Source organism: Anthonomus grandis, chromosome 7, assembly GCF_022605725.1.
Source record: "Anthonomus grandis grandis chromosome 7, icAntGran1.3, whole genome shotgun sequence".
Taxonomy (NCBI): domain Eukaryota; kingdom Metazoa; phylum Arthropoda; class Insecta; order Coleoptera; family Curculionidae; genus Anthonomus; species Anthonomus grandis.
In genome coordinates, this window is record NC_065552.1 from 35,326,563 (window position 1) to 35,341,298 (window position 14,736).

At 33.7% G+C, this 14,736-nt stretch overlaps 1 protein-coding gene across 3 annotated transcripts in view; it reads left to right on the plus strand.

Annotated features, from left to right (window-relative positions):
• The first annotated feature begins 4,100 nt into the window (after nt 1-4,100).
• LOC126738775 (teneurin-m) overlaps nt 4,101-14,736 on the plus strand; it is a 326,951-nt gene continuing 316,315 nt past the window's right edge. For all 3 annotated transcript variants that reach the window (XM_050444212.1, XM_050444217.1, XM_050444218.1), the window contains exon 1: nt 4,101-4,131. In XM_050444212.1, coding sequence (XP_050300169.1) covers nt 4,116-4,131 — 16 coding nt within the window. In that variant the 5' untranslated portion in view covers nt 4,101-4,115. The remainder of the gene's footprint in view (nt 4,132-14,736) is intronic.

Here is a 14,736-nt window from a genome sequence, read left to right on the forward strand (position 1 = left end):
GGAAACGTCACAACTGTCAAAATATTTTAGTTGTGTGGCCCCCATCGACTGTGCTATGTTGCCAAATTTTCAAGATTTTTGAAAAATTAGTTTCCGAGATATGGATCGCGTCTATTCGTCGTGAGACACCCTGTATTTTTTGAAAATTGGAAAATTCAATATGGCGCCCATAAGAAAAAATAAAGTTGATGATGATAGAAAAAACGAAACGTCGGATTATTTTTTTTCTGCATCATGTTTTAGGATATAAAAAGTGACAATGAAAAACTGTTTTTCGTTTTACGATACCTCTTTAAATAAAGTCGGTAGAAGGTAAAAACGACTTAGACAATTTTCAATTTTTTTTCGGATAACTCCGGAATTTTAACCCCTATAATTATAACTGGTATGGTGGGTCAATTTTGACCCCATCCAAAATAAAAAATTTTATTAAAGAAAAACTATTGCAAGTGGCAACACTGCCTTCGATGTATTCCTCGGCCGTACTGAGTAGAATATTTCTGCGTGGCAGTCGCGTTTCAGTTTTCGTTTAGCTAAGGTCTGTAAATTAAATGGGTCAAAATTGACCCCGCCATACGTTAAACGTAATTTTTTGGGTTTTCTAATTTTTTAATGTAATGGCTTCTTTAAAGGATAAAAAAGCACCACTAACAGAGCACGAGTTAGAACAGCTTGCTAACACTTTTTTTGATGACAGCGACATTTCTGATGCCGAGACTATCGTAAGTGAGCATATTTCTGCAAGCGATAGTGATTCTGAACCGGGTGTTGGTAATTTGCCAGATGAAATAAATTTGGATATTGAACCAGATATTTTGGAAGATAGTAGTGATGATGAGTGAAATTGGCGTAAGAACCTACTATTATGGGAAAAATAGAAAAAAATGGTCAACAAATGCTCCTGCCACAAGCCGTGCTCGTGCAAGCAATATTGTTTCGCATCTACCAGGACTTTCTGGACCAGCACGAGTTAACAAACCAAATTCAGCCACAGAAGCTTTTAAGCTGTTAGTTGACGATACAATAATCGAGCAAATTATCGAGAAGACCAATGAAAAAATAACGAGCTTGCAAGCTAGTTATGGGTACAATGCCTTATCCTGCCAATTTGTAAATCATGTTGACGAAACCGAAATGTTGGCATTTTTTGGTCTCCTCTTCTTGGCAGGCGTATTCAAGTCGAACCACGAAGATATTAATTCCCTTTTCGCAACTGATGGCACGGGTCGTGATATATTTCGTTCCGTAATGACTGCAAAAAGATTTAATTTTCTCCTTACAGCTTTGAGATTTGATGATTCAGACATCAGAAGTCGGAGACATTGAGCGCATTGAAGTCGGAGACAAGCTAGCCCATATTTCCGATATATTTTATCTCTTCGTAAAAAATTGTCATACAAACTATTCATGTGGGGAATATGTAACTGTGGATGAAATGTTGATTGGTTTTCGTGGTAATTGTAGATTTCGAATGTTTATCAAAAGTAAGCCGGAAAAATACGGAATCAAAATGATGTGACTCTGTGATGCTCGGACTGTTTATACCGGAAAAGAATTTCAAATGCAGAATCCTAAGAAGCTAGCCATACCCACCCTCAATATTCTTTCTTTAGTTGATCCGATAAAAAATTCTATCCGAAATGTTACTGGGAATAACTGGTTTTCTTCTTTAGAGCTTGTCGAAGAGCTTCAACGCTGCAAACTTACCTATGTCGGTACTATCCGAAAAAACAAAAGGGACCTACCAAAGGAATTTTTGCCAAATAAGCAGCGACCGGTTTATTCTTCGATTTTCGGATTTACCAGAGACGTGACTTTGCTATTTTATGTTCCAGTAAAAAATCGAGCAGTTTGTCTTATATCAAGTTTTCATCATAATGACTTTTGGACAGAGAAAATAAACTTCCAGACATGATAGATTTTTACAATATTACCAAAGTGGGGGTAGATGTTTTAGATTAGACGTGTGTAAATTATAAAGTTGGTAGACGCACTAGAAGATGGCCGTAAGCAATTTGGTTTCGAATGATGGATATTAGCGCTGTAAATGGAAGTATTTTATATAATAATGCTCATCCAGAGGCTGAAATGACACACCAAAAGTTTCTAGTGACCTTGGGAAGAGATCTAATACATAACCAATTAATTCGCCGATATCAAATGGAAAATATTCCCAGCGAATTAAAAGCGCTTATTCATCGAATTGGTCAGATTCCAGAGATAGGTCCAGGCAGAAATGAACATGGGGAAAGACCACCTAAGCGTGCAAGGTGTTCTATTTGTCCACGCAATGATAATAAACAATCACTTATATGTGATAACTGCCATAAATACGTTTGTAAAAATCATTGCGTAAAAAGAATTCGTTGCAATCATTGCCAATAATAGAAGGTTCAAACATGTTTGTTAGTTTTTTTTTAAACATTTTTAGGATATAATTTTTAAATGTTTTGAACGTTTTCACATTTATTTAAGAACATTTTCTTAATTTTTCACCTAAATTTTGTGTTTTTTAATTTATTTTCGAGTCATTTTGAAAAAAGCCTATTTTTTAAAAAACCTTATATTTTTTAGTCTAGCTTTATTTTAAGTGCATTTTTTTTGGTTTATATGGCCTCAGAGTTGTTAATATATTATTATTTTCATATTTTTAAATTTGTTTTTGTTTTAGTTTAAAAAAAAAATCGAAAGGTCTAATTTGACCCCACCATACTTGGAACGTGATTTTTTTCCACCATACCAGTTAAGGGTTAAAATTTTTTAAACGTCATTTTATTAAGCTCCAAATTGGACAACTTGCCTCCGTTTAACCAACCCTGTAACTCTTACGGTTTTTGAGATTCCAATGGTCACCCTCGAATTTGGGACACCCTGTACAACTAGTTGAAAATCTAGTATTTTAATTTCAGCACGAGATATATTTATTATTGCCCTATTGCTTTATCGCTTTATATCAAATTAATCTAAAACAAATATTGCTTATATAAAATCAAGTTACCGATAAAAAGGAGAAAACATCACTTCAATATATTATTGAACAGTTTTTAAAGGAGTATATATTTGATAGCTCTAGATTATTTACAAAATACGCTTAAATATTTAATAGGTCTGCAATGGTAAATACAATATATAATTAATAATAATAATAACGACAATAAAAACAAAAGGTACAACGTGCTTAAGACGAAGAGACGCAAATAGATTACGACCTACAAAATACACAAACAAATATAATTACCGAAGAAAGAGCAAATGAGAATGACAGAACCACACCCTAATTACGCAATGAGAAAATCGTTTTAACGCATGCATCGCTAAAAATGACAGGATAGAGCCTAGCCGACGTCTAAAACTACCAAAGTAACCAAAAATCTAATTGCACAAGTTAAATACATTACTTACTGAGAACATCACTATAGAGCAAGTACACTGTGGTATAAATACCGCAGCTTTAGCTATTTTACGATGAAATGGATAAAAGATAACTCAGGAAAACTTCAAAAAAGTCACCTTCATGGGAACAGAGAATCCCCTCTGTAATAGATTATTTAAAGGGTGAATATCGGAAGAATTCAACAAATAGCTAACGAACAGTGGGATAAAATAAGCTTTCAAAATCCCCCCCAAAACACACACAAAATCATATTAATACTGCGACAAAAGAGCAAGCTTAACACATAGTTAATGTCTACCTAAACACGCTTAAACAAAAACTAATGCTTAACTCAATTAGCATGATACCGTAAAAGCAGTCAACGAAAGAAGTACAATTACTTCAATTCACTGAAAGCGAAACACTTTTTTATGAGAATCTAGAAAGTTTAACTTCAAAAAACTAAAATCATTCCCTCCATTTCTTCCCATCAAATTATCTATATTTTGTATAAAATGTAATTTTCTGAACCTCTCTTAAAATGTAATCTACATGGTTAAAAATCATTTAATTGTTTTTAAATTAAAATATTCTATTAGAATTTTAAACATGTTGCTAATGAAATCATTGCAATATTTTTGGTTAAATAATTTCATTTAATATTGTTGTTTTACTTACAGGTGAGTGTGTGTCTATCGGTCTTTAAGTACCATTGCCCACTGACACATGCACCCGCTTCATTATGACCGATTCACCAGGTTCGTATTATAGACTTTAAAAATATGATTAAATCTTTTACAGATTAATTATTTAATGACTATTTACAGTTATTTGTTCATTGATTTCTTTAACTTAATGAGGTTTCTAATATAGGATAAACCAAATTTCATTATGCTTAAGGCAATAAACATTTCAAAAAGTTTTTTAGCTGTTTTCTTTAAGATTTTAGGATCAAAACATGAATGCATTTAGAGAGGTTGCTTATTTAATTTGAATAAAAACGATAATAGCCTACAGCTATTTTTTTTTATCCAAAATACTCGTTATCTATGCGATTAATCTGAGACTACATTCTGAGGTTCATAGAAAATGATGCTCGTATATGAAGTCACAGAAAATAACTAAATACTTTAGCCAATCCCAATTTGGATGCTACACCCACTTACCTAACTTCATTTTTTTAACTTAAAAACTAAAAAAATTATAGGAGCGAACCACTTTTCTAAGACACTCAGTATATATTTATAAATAAACGAACGCGGTCAAGAGCCACAGATGAACCAGTAATTTGTTGTATAATCAATTATTTTTCAATATTGTTTTATTACCCGACATATTGCGAGAATGTTATATTGTTATTAAAACATAACTGTCATTATCAAATTTGGCCTAAATAGGCTTAGATATGGCCTTTTAACTAAAAAAAAACTTATTATGTATGTCTGTGTATAATTTAGTAATGACCGATGGACTAATATTAAATATGTAGCTAGGTCAGCTCAAGTTTTCTCATATTAATCTTCATTCACGGAAAAGCAATAACTTGGCGCCCAACACCTGGAATAACATCATAAATTCCGGCACGAGGAGTGTGACAAAAAATTTATCAAAAAAAGTTTGGACGCAAATTTCTTCTATTATATGCTTTTATGTATATAGAAAGCAAATTCGATAAAATCGAACATAAAAAAGGAAAAATTTGAAACGATATTGACTATTATTGTCTTTTGAACAATTTTTACAAGACATATAAACTTTTTGCAACCCTGACACATCTATTTTAATTTTCTGTTTTTCGCACGAGGACAAATAGAGAGCTAATATGTATATTTCTCTTTCCAAAATATGCAAGATGTATATCTCTGTACTCTTTAAAAATATATTAAATAAATCTATGAAACCCTATTATGCGCACAACTTGACATCGACTGTTTGCGGATAAGTTTTATTCGAGAAAAAAGCAAACGCGTAGCTTTTATACACACACAAAATGCGGAAACGATATCAAAATGCAGATTTGAACGGACATATTCGGTAGCAGCCGTTACGCTGTCGACATGTTCCTTTGTCGTTTTTATTAATGGAGCGCTACGCTGTATTAGCAATTACGAAACGCAATAAATAACATTCAGGGTAACAACCGGGATTAAATTGCATGTATGTAGTAGGGTAAATCATTTTTTATAAACATATTATAAAACACGATTTTTTTTATGGATTTGTGTTGTAAGCAAATGGCTACTCCATCCAGATAAGTTACCTCGTAATTCCAATTTCATTTTTAGGTACAACTTTTTTTTAAGTACCTTTCTAACTCTTTTTTGTAAATATATTTAAAGTTTCATTTATCTGACTTGCTGTTGAGAAACTTGTTTTTGCATATAACGGGATATTTTTTAATATTATTAAAAAATATCCAAAATATGTATAGGTATGTTCCAAAATATAGACACATTTTAATTGTACTAGTTAAAATATCACATATCTTTTATCGTGAAATTTTATAGGATAGCACTTGAAATGTAACATCATACAACAGAATTCAGTTAAAGCAAAATATGATAATAAAGCCAATGATTAATTCAACCAAACTTAAAAATAATAGTTTTTTTAGTATGACCTTAATTATAAAAAGTTATATATACTTCCGCCCAGAAATTAAATTTTCAAGAGACAGGCATATTAAAGTATGCTAAAATGAGAGCTTAAAATATACCTTTAAACTTCGCGCTTCGCTAAAAGGCCATACAGAGCAATAAAATAATTATTTTAGCAGCGTGAATTACCAACGACCTCTCCACAAGGAGCCTGCTTAATAATTTAGCGTGCCGGCCTTTTGTGCGCGATTACCGCTAAATTTCCTATGCAAAAGTCAAATAATAAAATTTAAAATTACACAGTGGAACACATTTAATATTTATAACTTTAAATTGCGTACCCACGCTACCTGGCCAGTTTTAGAAATATGACAAAGTGAGTCTATTAAACTGAAGACTTTATTTATTTTAGAATTAGTAAAAACTATTAGAAATCATAGTTTAGGTATATTCATAAATCATAATATTTATCAGGTATTTTGGTTGTCACTCAAAAAATGCATCTTCTTATGTTTATCGTGAATGTGCACGTTATTGGTTTCCTTATCGATTATGATTTAAGTGAGAAAAGTCTTTATTACTACTACTAAATTATACGTGCCACGAGTACAAAAGTGCAGCTTATCCAAATACTGGTAAAAGCTCTGTTTCTTATAAAATTTTGTTCTCTAGAATATAACTTCTCATTTTGGCCAGACGACGAGAAGTTTATGAAACAGTAGCGCTGCCATTTTATGGCCGAGCCTTATTATAAATTTACATATTACCTAAATGTAGTAGCAAGTAGCTACGGGATATTCTCTGGAAATGTGATACTGTCTTTTCTTTGGGGTAATCTCATCAGACAATTACCAGTCTATTTAAAATGTTTTGTATCAACTAAAAAGTTGTATGACACAAGACATTTTGGCTAAATAAAAAAATATAAGATAAGTTCGAAAATAGTCACCTAATTTATTTATACACGTTACGAAAATTTTACGATTATTTATGTTTGATTTAAATTTCGCGCCAATATTGCAAACTTTACTTCACTAAACTAACAACTGACTATAACCGGCACGGGCTCTAGCACCAGGCGGGCGGAGCTTTCGATAGGCACTTAAGGAACTCATCTGAAACGTCCCGAGTTGACTATTAAGAATACATAATGCTCTTGAATCTGCTAAGTTTGCCTAACGGGATGTTGGAAAAAAATAGACAATTTGATGGCAAAGTTGAAATTCAAAAAAATTTAACTCAAATCCGACAGTCAAGTTCTTGTGAGAAATGATAAAATGATAGATGAGAAATGACAGAATGATAAGAAAGTGGCGCCAGAGTACGACAATTCGAAAGACCGGCAAGAGCCATATGATTCTAGTCCGGAATAAAGTAGTAGGGTAAAAGGATGGGAGATGGACCAGGAGGGTAGACGGTCCACTCAAAATATCCAGCAAGATTTGGCAACAGGGCAAGACTAACCTGTCCCGTTCTGTCTCTTAGCGTCAGTTGCCTTTGAGACGGCGCGGCGACTGGAACGCATTATAACGCACCTTCGCGAATGTTATTTACGATAGTTGAAATCACCACGTGCAAAAATTTTATTTCAGTTTTGAGAATCTAATTTTTTTTTAAAATCAGGTAAGTTTAACCGATTTTTGTTGGATTAGTGTTTAGATACCATATACAAGTTGTACTAGAGAGCACCAATCGTAGCTCTAATCGGCATATTTTAGAAGCTAGACACTGGTCCATCTATCCTCCTATTTGAGGATAGATGGCCCACTTAACTGGAGAAGAGTTGGACCAGCCTATTTTGTCTTAGGATTATGCCCAATAAATATATCCGAAAACAAAACGCATCTAAAAGAGGTTCTTGGACAGCTAGAGCATTACGTGATGCAGTTGATGCTGTGAAGAATTACGGTATGGGCATTAACGAAGCCGCGAAAGCATTTGGGATCCCAAAAACAACTTTTAAGCGCAGATTAAAAGCAAATAACATCGATAGCTGTAATCGTCTGGGGCCAGATTGTTCTTTGGGCTCGAACGTCGAACCAAAAATAGTCAGTCACATAAAAAAACTGCAAAAGGCAGGCTTTGCACCCACCAGAACAAAAGTAAGAATCATAGAGTTTAATTTAGCTGAACCGTTGGGGATTCCAAATAAATTTAATAAAAAAGAAAACCACTTTGCTAATTTATTATCGTCTTTTTTAGGTAAAGCTAGCCAAAAATGGTTAGAACTGTTTTTAAAGCGAAGACCTGAAATTTCAATCAGAAAATCCGAGAACACCTCAATTGCGCGAGTTTTGGGAATGTTAAGAGAAACCGTTAATTATTACTTTTCGGATCTACAGAGAATTATGACTGAACACAATTTTAGCCGAAGTACTAGCCGAAAAAGGATCAAAATGTGTTCCAAGCGTAAGCCCTGGGGAAAAGGGCGAGACAATTAGTGTCATAGCATATTGTAGCGCAAAAGGCACTTTTATCCCCCCATATTGTATTTTCAAAAGAAAAAATAAAAAAGAAGACTTGCATGAAGGTATGCCACCGAGTTCTAAAATTAGAATGTCGGAAAAATTTGCTTACGTTAATAGCGAGATTTTTTTAGAATGGTTACGAACACATTTTCTACCAAGAAAGCCCTCGGGTAAAACTTTACTAATAGTAGATGGCCACACGTCCCATACGACCAACCTGCACCTACTAGAATTTGCTGGGCAAAATGATATAATTTTGTTTTGTTTACCATCGCATACCACTTACTACCTGCAGCCTCTTGATCGCGCCTTCTTTAAATCTCTAAAAAGTAACTTCTACGCTGATTGCCATTTTATGGTTCAAAATAACCCAAAGAGTGTTCTTAATCGTCTTCAATTTAGTAAGCTGTTAGGTCAATCATGAGGAAACTCAGCAATTGTTCAAAATGCGGCCTCTGCATTTAAATCCACTGGGCTTTATCCATTTAATCCATTTAATCCGTTAATTATCCCGGAATATGCTTTTTAACACAGACACCCCTTGAAAGTCCTGAAACAGAAACATTACAGACGGTCCAGATGGATAACTTATCAGTTAGAGCTGAGTCTTCTCAACCAGACCCCTCCGGAATTCAAAATCTAAAAGCCTTACCCATCAACCCTAGCAAGTCATCAGTACCTGATGAAGATATAACTCCCGGAAAGGCTCTTGATGAAGTAACGCCTGTACCTGTTTTATCTGCAGCAGTGAAAAGAGTTCGTAAAAAAATATCCGGAGAGATAACAGCTAAGGAATTTATAAAAAATAAGAAAGATGCACAACCCAAAAAGAACGTAAAACCTGTAAGAAAATTAAAAAGTAAGAGAAAGGTGAGTGAATCTTCAGTGTCTGAAGATGACGTTACTCTTGATGACAGTTCCAATGGTGAAGAAAACTTTAGTGATTTAGAAATTGAATGTGTCGGTTGCAAGGACTATAACCAAACGTCTAAAAAAGACGAATGGCTGCAATGTATCATTTGTAAGCGTTGGTTACATGAAACTTGTTCTGGCTTCGTTAACCTTTGCAATAGGTGTGGAAAGACTGTAGCCACCAAAAAAAAAGAAATTATAGCATGGTCCGTCTATCCTACCCCTAGTGGTCCATATCATCTCCACAGAGCAGGATAGATGGACCAATGGCATACCTGTAATTATGTATATTTTTTAGTGCCTAGAATTAATATTTTTAATTTCTAATTATACCAAAAGAAATACCAACGTTATGTTATGTTATATATATTTTTTCAATTTTTGTTATTTTTTTTATTAAAGAAGCACGTTTAATTTTTTTTAAATGTAGTCCATCTCTCCTCCTTTTACCCTAAATAACAAGTCAAGACTACAACTGGCGATGCGGCTCCTAATATACTCGGCAGAACGCTGTTCTGGAACATTCTTCCTAACCTTCTAGAAGTCGTGCGATGTGCCACTTGTGTCATTCCAAAATGATGCAGAATGAGCTGGTTTCTCGGTGTTTACAATATCGTTACACTGCCCCCTCTCTAAGCTCTTAATGATTACAAAGATGGTGGATGTCGATATCGGCAGACGATCTCTATTTTGCGACTGGAATTCTTGTAGAAATAACAAACAGCAGTTTTTTTCAGAGAACGAAGAATGCTTGTTTTAAGGATCCCTCACACCAACGCGATACGGCGGGAACGGGAGCGACAGCGGGACGGCGCGGATTTTAAAACATATGGCAGGATACGAGGGCATTCAGATAAAAGCGTTCAGTCGCTACTTCAAATGTGATACTACAGCGTTGTGTTTTCTTGACGCTGCATGCACAATTTTTCCCGTGTCCACTCTATTCCCGCGATTCTGATTACCACGTGCAATGTCTTTGTTTACGGAAAAACTGATTGAATTAGTTAAAAAGTATCCAATTAAATACGATTTAGGAAACCCTGAATACAAAAATGTTAGAAAACGCGACAAAATATGGGATGAAATAGGTGTACAATTAAATGAAAGTAGAAAGAAAACATTTTATTTAATAACCAAAAACAGTCTTGGTAATAGTTTTTACTTAATGACATAACGTAACTCGTATAAAATCATAACCCTGAAAATATAATTTAATTATTAAAATACGTGACGTACTTCTCGCGAATTTGAAATGCTACATTTACTCTTCTAGGATCGTTTTCAATGTTTCGAAACGTAGCTTCTGGGGATTCCAAAAACTCAATATATTGCTCATCACATTTTTTTGATATTACATAGTTGTATAAAATACACACCGCGCCGTTTTCACAACAATTATTGTCGTTGGTACTGAGAGTTCGATAGGTTTGTAAAAAATTCTCCACTTTTGAGCTAAAATGCCGAAAGCATTTTCTACGACCCTTCGGGCTCCACAAAGCCTAGTATTATATTTTTCTTTACGGATATCTGATCTGGATTGTCTGTAAGGATAGGGCCGCATTAAGTACGTTTTAAGGGCAAAAGCTTCATCGCCTATTAAAACATGAGGGCTTGCTTCATTTTGACCTGGCAAATTTTTATCTTTTGGCACATTCATTTCACCTCATTCAAACTTCTTTCCCATATTGGATGATTTAAAATGCACTGTCAGTATTTTTTCCCTACCCGCCAATGTCCACACACAAAAATTTATAGTCTGGCCCAAGAATAGCCATAAGAACAATGGAAATTTTTTTTAAATAGCAGAAGTAATTTGATTCGCTTTTATCCGGACACTTAATTGTTACATGTTTCCCATCTATACTTCCAATACAGTTTGGGAATTGCCATTTTATTTCAAAGTCTTGGGCTGATTTTTTCCATATTTCTTCGCTTGGTTCCGGCATATATATGTTTTGTAACCTTTTGCAAATCGCATTACAGAACTCCTTAACAATTTCACTAACAGTTGAAAATCCAACACGAAAACTGTGGCCAATTGTATAATAACTATCTCCAGTGGCTGGGAACCTGAAATAAATACATATTTTTTTTTTATTTTTAGGAGATGAGGTGAAAAAAAAATGGAAAAATCTTAAAGATTCCTATGCGAAATATCTAATATCCATTAAAACTACGACAGGTCAATGCGCAAAAAAAAAATTACAAAGGTTGGCAATGGGCTCCACAAATGGAGGCATTTAAGCCTTTCTTGACCTTTGCTCAAACAAGTACGAATGTAACGTGCCCTGTTAACATTAGCGAAACCGAAAGACAAACTGCAAATGAAAGTGAAGAAATATGTAATTCTTCTGTAACTTTGGAAACAGACAATATTGTAGAAGAACGTCAAACTAGTGAACAAAATAATAGTTGTTCTGAAACTATCACTCAAGCTATGTTCCCATTAACAGAAAAGTTGCCGCCGACATTGTCAACTTCAAAATCAAAAAATAAAGAAAAGAAATGGACCCATTCCTCAGTCGATACGACAATTGAGTACCTAACCAACAAAAAAGGAAAAACACAACCAACTCCTACTTATATGATATTTCTGGGATATTCTAAAACCATCGAAACATTTTCACCACGAAGACAAGCATTGACAAAGTTGAAGATAGCTGAAATTATGACCCAACAAGAATGTTTACATCTTAAGGAATCAGTAATGTACAATCAATCTTCTACAAGCACTAGTTATGTAAATACTCGGCAAACCTCGCCTTTGGAAACTATTCCCTTAAGAAATGAGTACGATAGCCACAGTCGACCTTCCACCAGCCATAGCAGTTACACTGACATCTCAACTAATTTTAGATCCCCAGAAGGAACCATTAGTTATCCAACGATAACAAATCCAAACAATTTGTTAGAAAACTCCTGTTCGTTCCATACTGATAATCAATCTACTAGTTCTTTTTTTAATTCTTATATTCCATAATATTTCTTAGTTTCAAATATCGGTATAATACCTTTTAGGAAAATATAGATATAATATTTTGTATATTTTAGCCTGGATTAAAATAAAATGTGTTCTAGTTTTCTTATCTTAGTGTTATTGCAAGGCGTTCTTCCGGAGTAATCGACTCCCGATAATTTGTATCTTTTTTACGAATATCATTTCTAATAAAATTCAAAATCTTGTCGAAACAATCACTTGACATTCTAAAATATATATAAAATCGTTTTGGGTCTTTTCGCAATTGCGACATTAAGGGGTAAGATTCTCCAAAAATTTCTCGGTCAAGATTAATCTCATGGATCCACTTTCTTTTTCTGCAAAAACAATTTTTAATATTTGTTTTTCTTTTGTTCGAAAAAATGTTACTGCCTGTTTCGTCTCTCATCTTCTGCTACGGCAAGTAGAATAAGCAGTTCTTCTTCGTCAGATGAGGAATAATTCATTTTTTGTCAAATGATCTGATGATTGTTCCATAAATACACGCTGACGCAAACTGACGCAAGGGTCCCCCTACCACACCACCGCATCGGTGTGGATATATGGACTTTTTCCCGCTTCCTTCGGTTTCGCCCCGTTCCCGCTCCCGCTCCCGCCGTACCGCGTTGGTGTGAGTAATCCTTTATTTTGCTATACTTACAAATGAATAAATAAATATATATTTGGAATTTAAGTAGGAATGTTTTATTTTATACTCAAGAAATTCTCAAAGGTCATTTTAAAGGATCTAAAATAGTCTTTAAACATCGTCCTATATAAATATTTGATGTCTTCCAGGCGTCTTTTTCAATTCCGTTTAAGACGTCTTTTTAAGACAACCAAAATCCGTCCAGCGACGTGATTTTGGATGTGACCAATGTACATCAATTTAAGGTCGCAAGAACGTCAAAATGACTCATCATACAGACCAAAAAGTACGAAAAACGACGTTTTTAAGGCGTCATTTTGCCACATGGGTATAATCTTCGTTAATGAAATCTCGATCTTGATTGGAAATATTTAATCGAAGTGGTTAAATATTTCTAATCGAGAAAAGCTACTTTTTGCTTGCTTTAAATGCCTTTCATATATGATTAAAAAATTCTCTCGGAGAAATCTTGGTTCAGGTTTGTGAAAGATCTGCTGCCTTATTTCAGATACCATTTTATTTTTTGAAGAATTAGGTTGTTCTCTTTTAAATTTATTGCTTTTTATTTCTTGAACCTTATTTACACTTCATTTAATATTGTGAGAGGAAACTTATGAATATCAGTTGGATTGTTTTTTCTTTAATAACAATCAAACTAGAGGGTAAAAAGGCAGGGTTACGTTTTCGAACAAATCAAGCACCTAACTTTATGTCAGATATTTATATGTTAAAGAATATCTAGAATATCCCAGAGTATCCTAGCATATATAACACAAATTCATTATATGAAAAAATACAAATAAACTCTTATTTTTTAATAATATTACCGAAATGTTAATCTGCTATTAATTTTTATTTTTAGGTTTTTTTCTTACTAATGACTGATAATTTGAAAAAGTTAGGGCTACTATATGTAGTATAAACTACCATGTAATTAAGAATATATTTCCATATATTGTTATATGACAAAACTTCTGTCATATAAGTGTTTTCACTTACCTAATTTACCCTTATTCTAATCTGTATGTTAACATTGTTCTTTTAACCCCCTATGAACTACTAATAAATATTTAAATTTCAATGATAGTATTAAGTAAAAAAGTTAACTTATCAGAATACGGTAAAAACGGGAGCCAACAGTAAGTAAATAAAGCTTAATCCAATTTAACCCTCTACTGCTCAGATTGACTCTTTGACTGTCAATTATGAAGACATAACAAGAAAATTATTCTCTTCATTTTGTTTCTTATTCCGCCTTTATATCGCTACGGCTAAAATGACTTGATCTGTTTCTCCCGGAACTGAACTCCCAACGCAATAGTTAAAGTTTCGAAGTTGGAAATTAGAAACCGAGATAATTTCCCGTCTAATTGCTCTCCTTTACCATATTTACAATAAAATATTTCCTCACAAATTTTGTATTTATATAACGGATTAAAATGTAAAATTCTGAGGTTTAAGTGCTTTTTTAATGTTATTTTATAATTTCAAGCTCATTGTGTAACTAAAATTAAAATTGTTGAGATTAATAGTTAAAAAAATTAGCCCAGGGGTTGCGTCCCCATTTATTATCTTATTCTAATGAATCTGAATATATAAGTGAAATAACTGGCTGACCAGTTAGAGCGTGCAAGTCTACAAGTTCTGGATAGCACTAAGTTATGCGTAAATTGTGCACTGAATAGACCAGAGCTCAGTCCTGGGACTAATTATGTTCCTATTGTATATAAATACCGAGAGTTTCGAGAATACGCATCTAC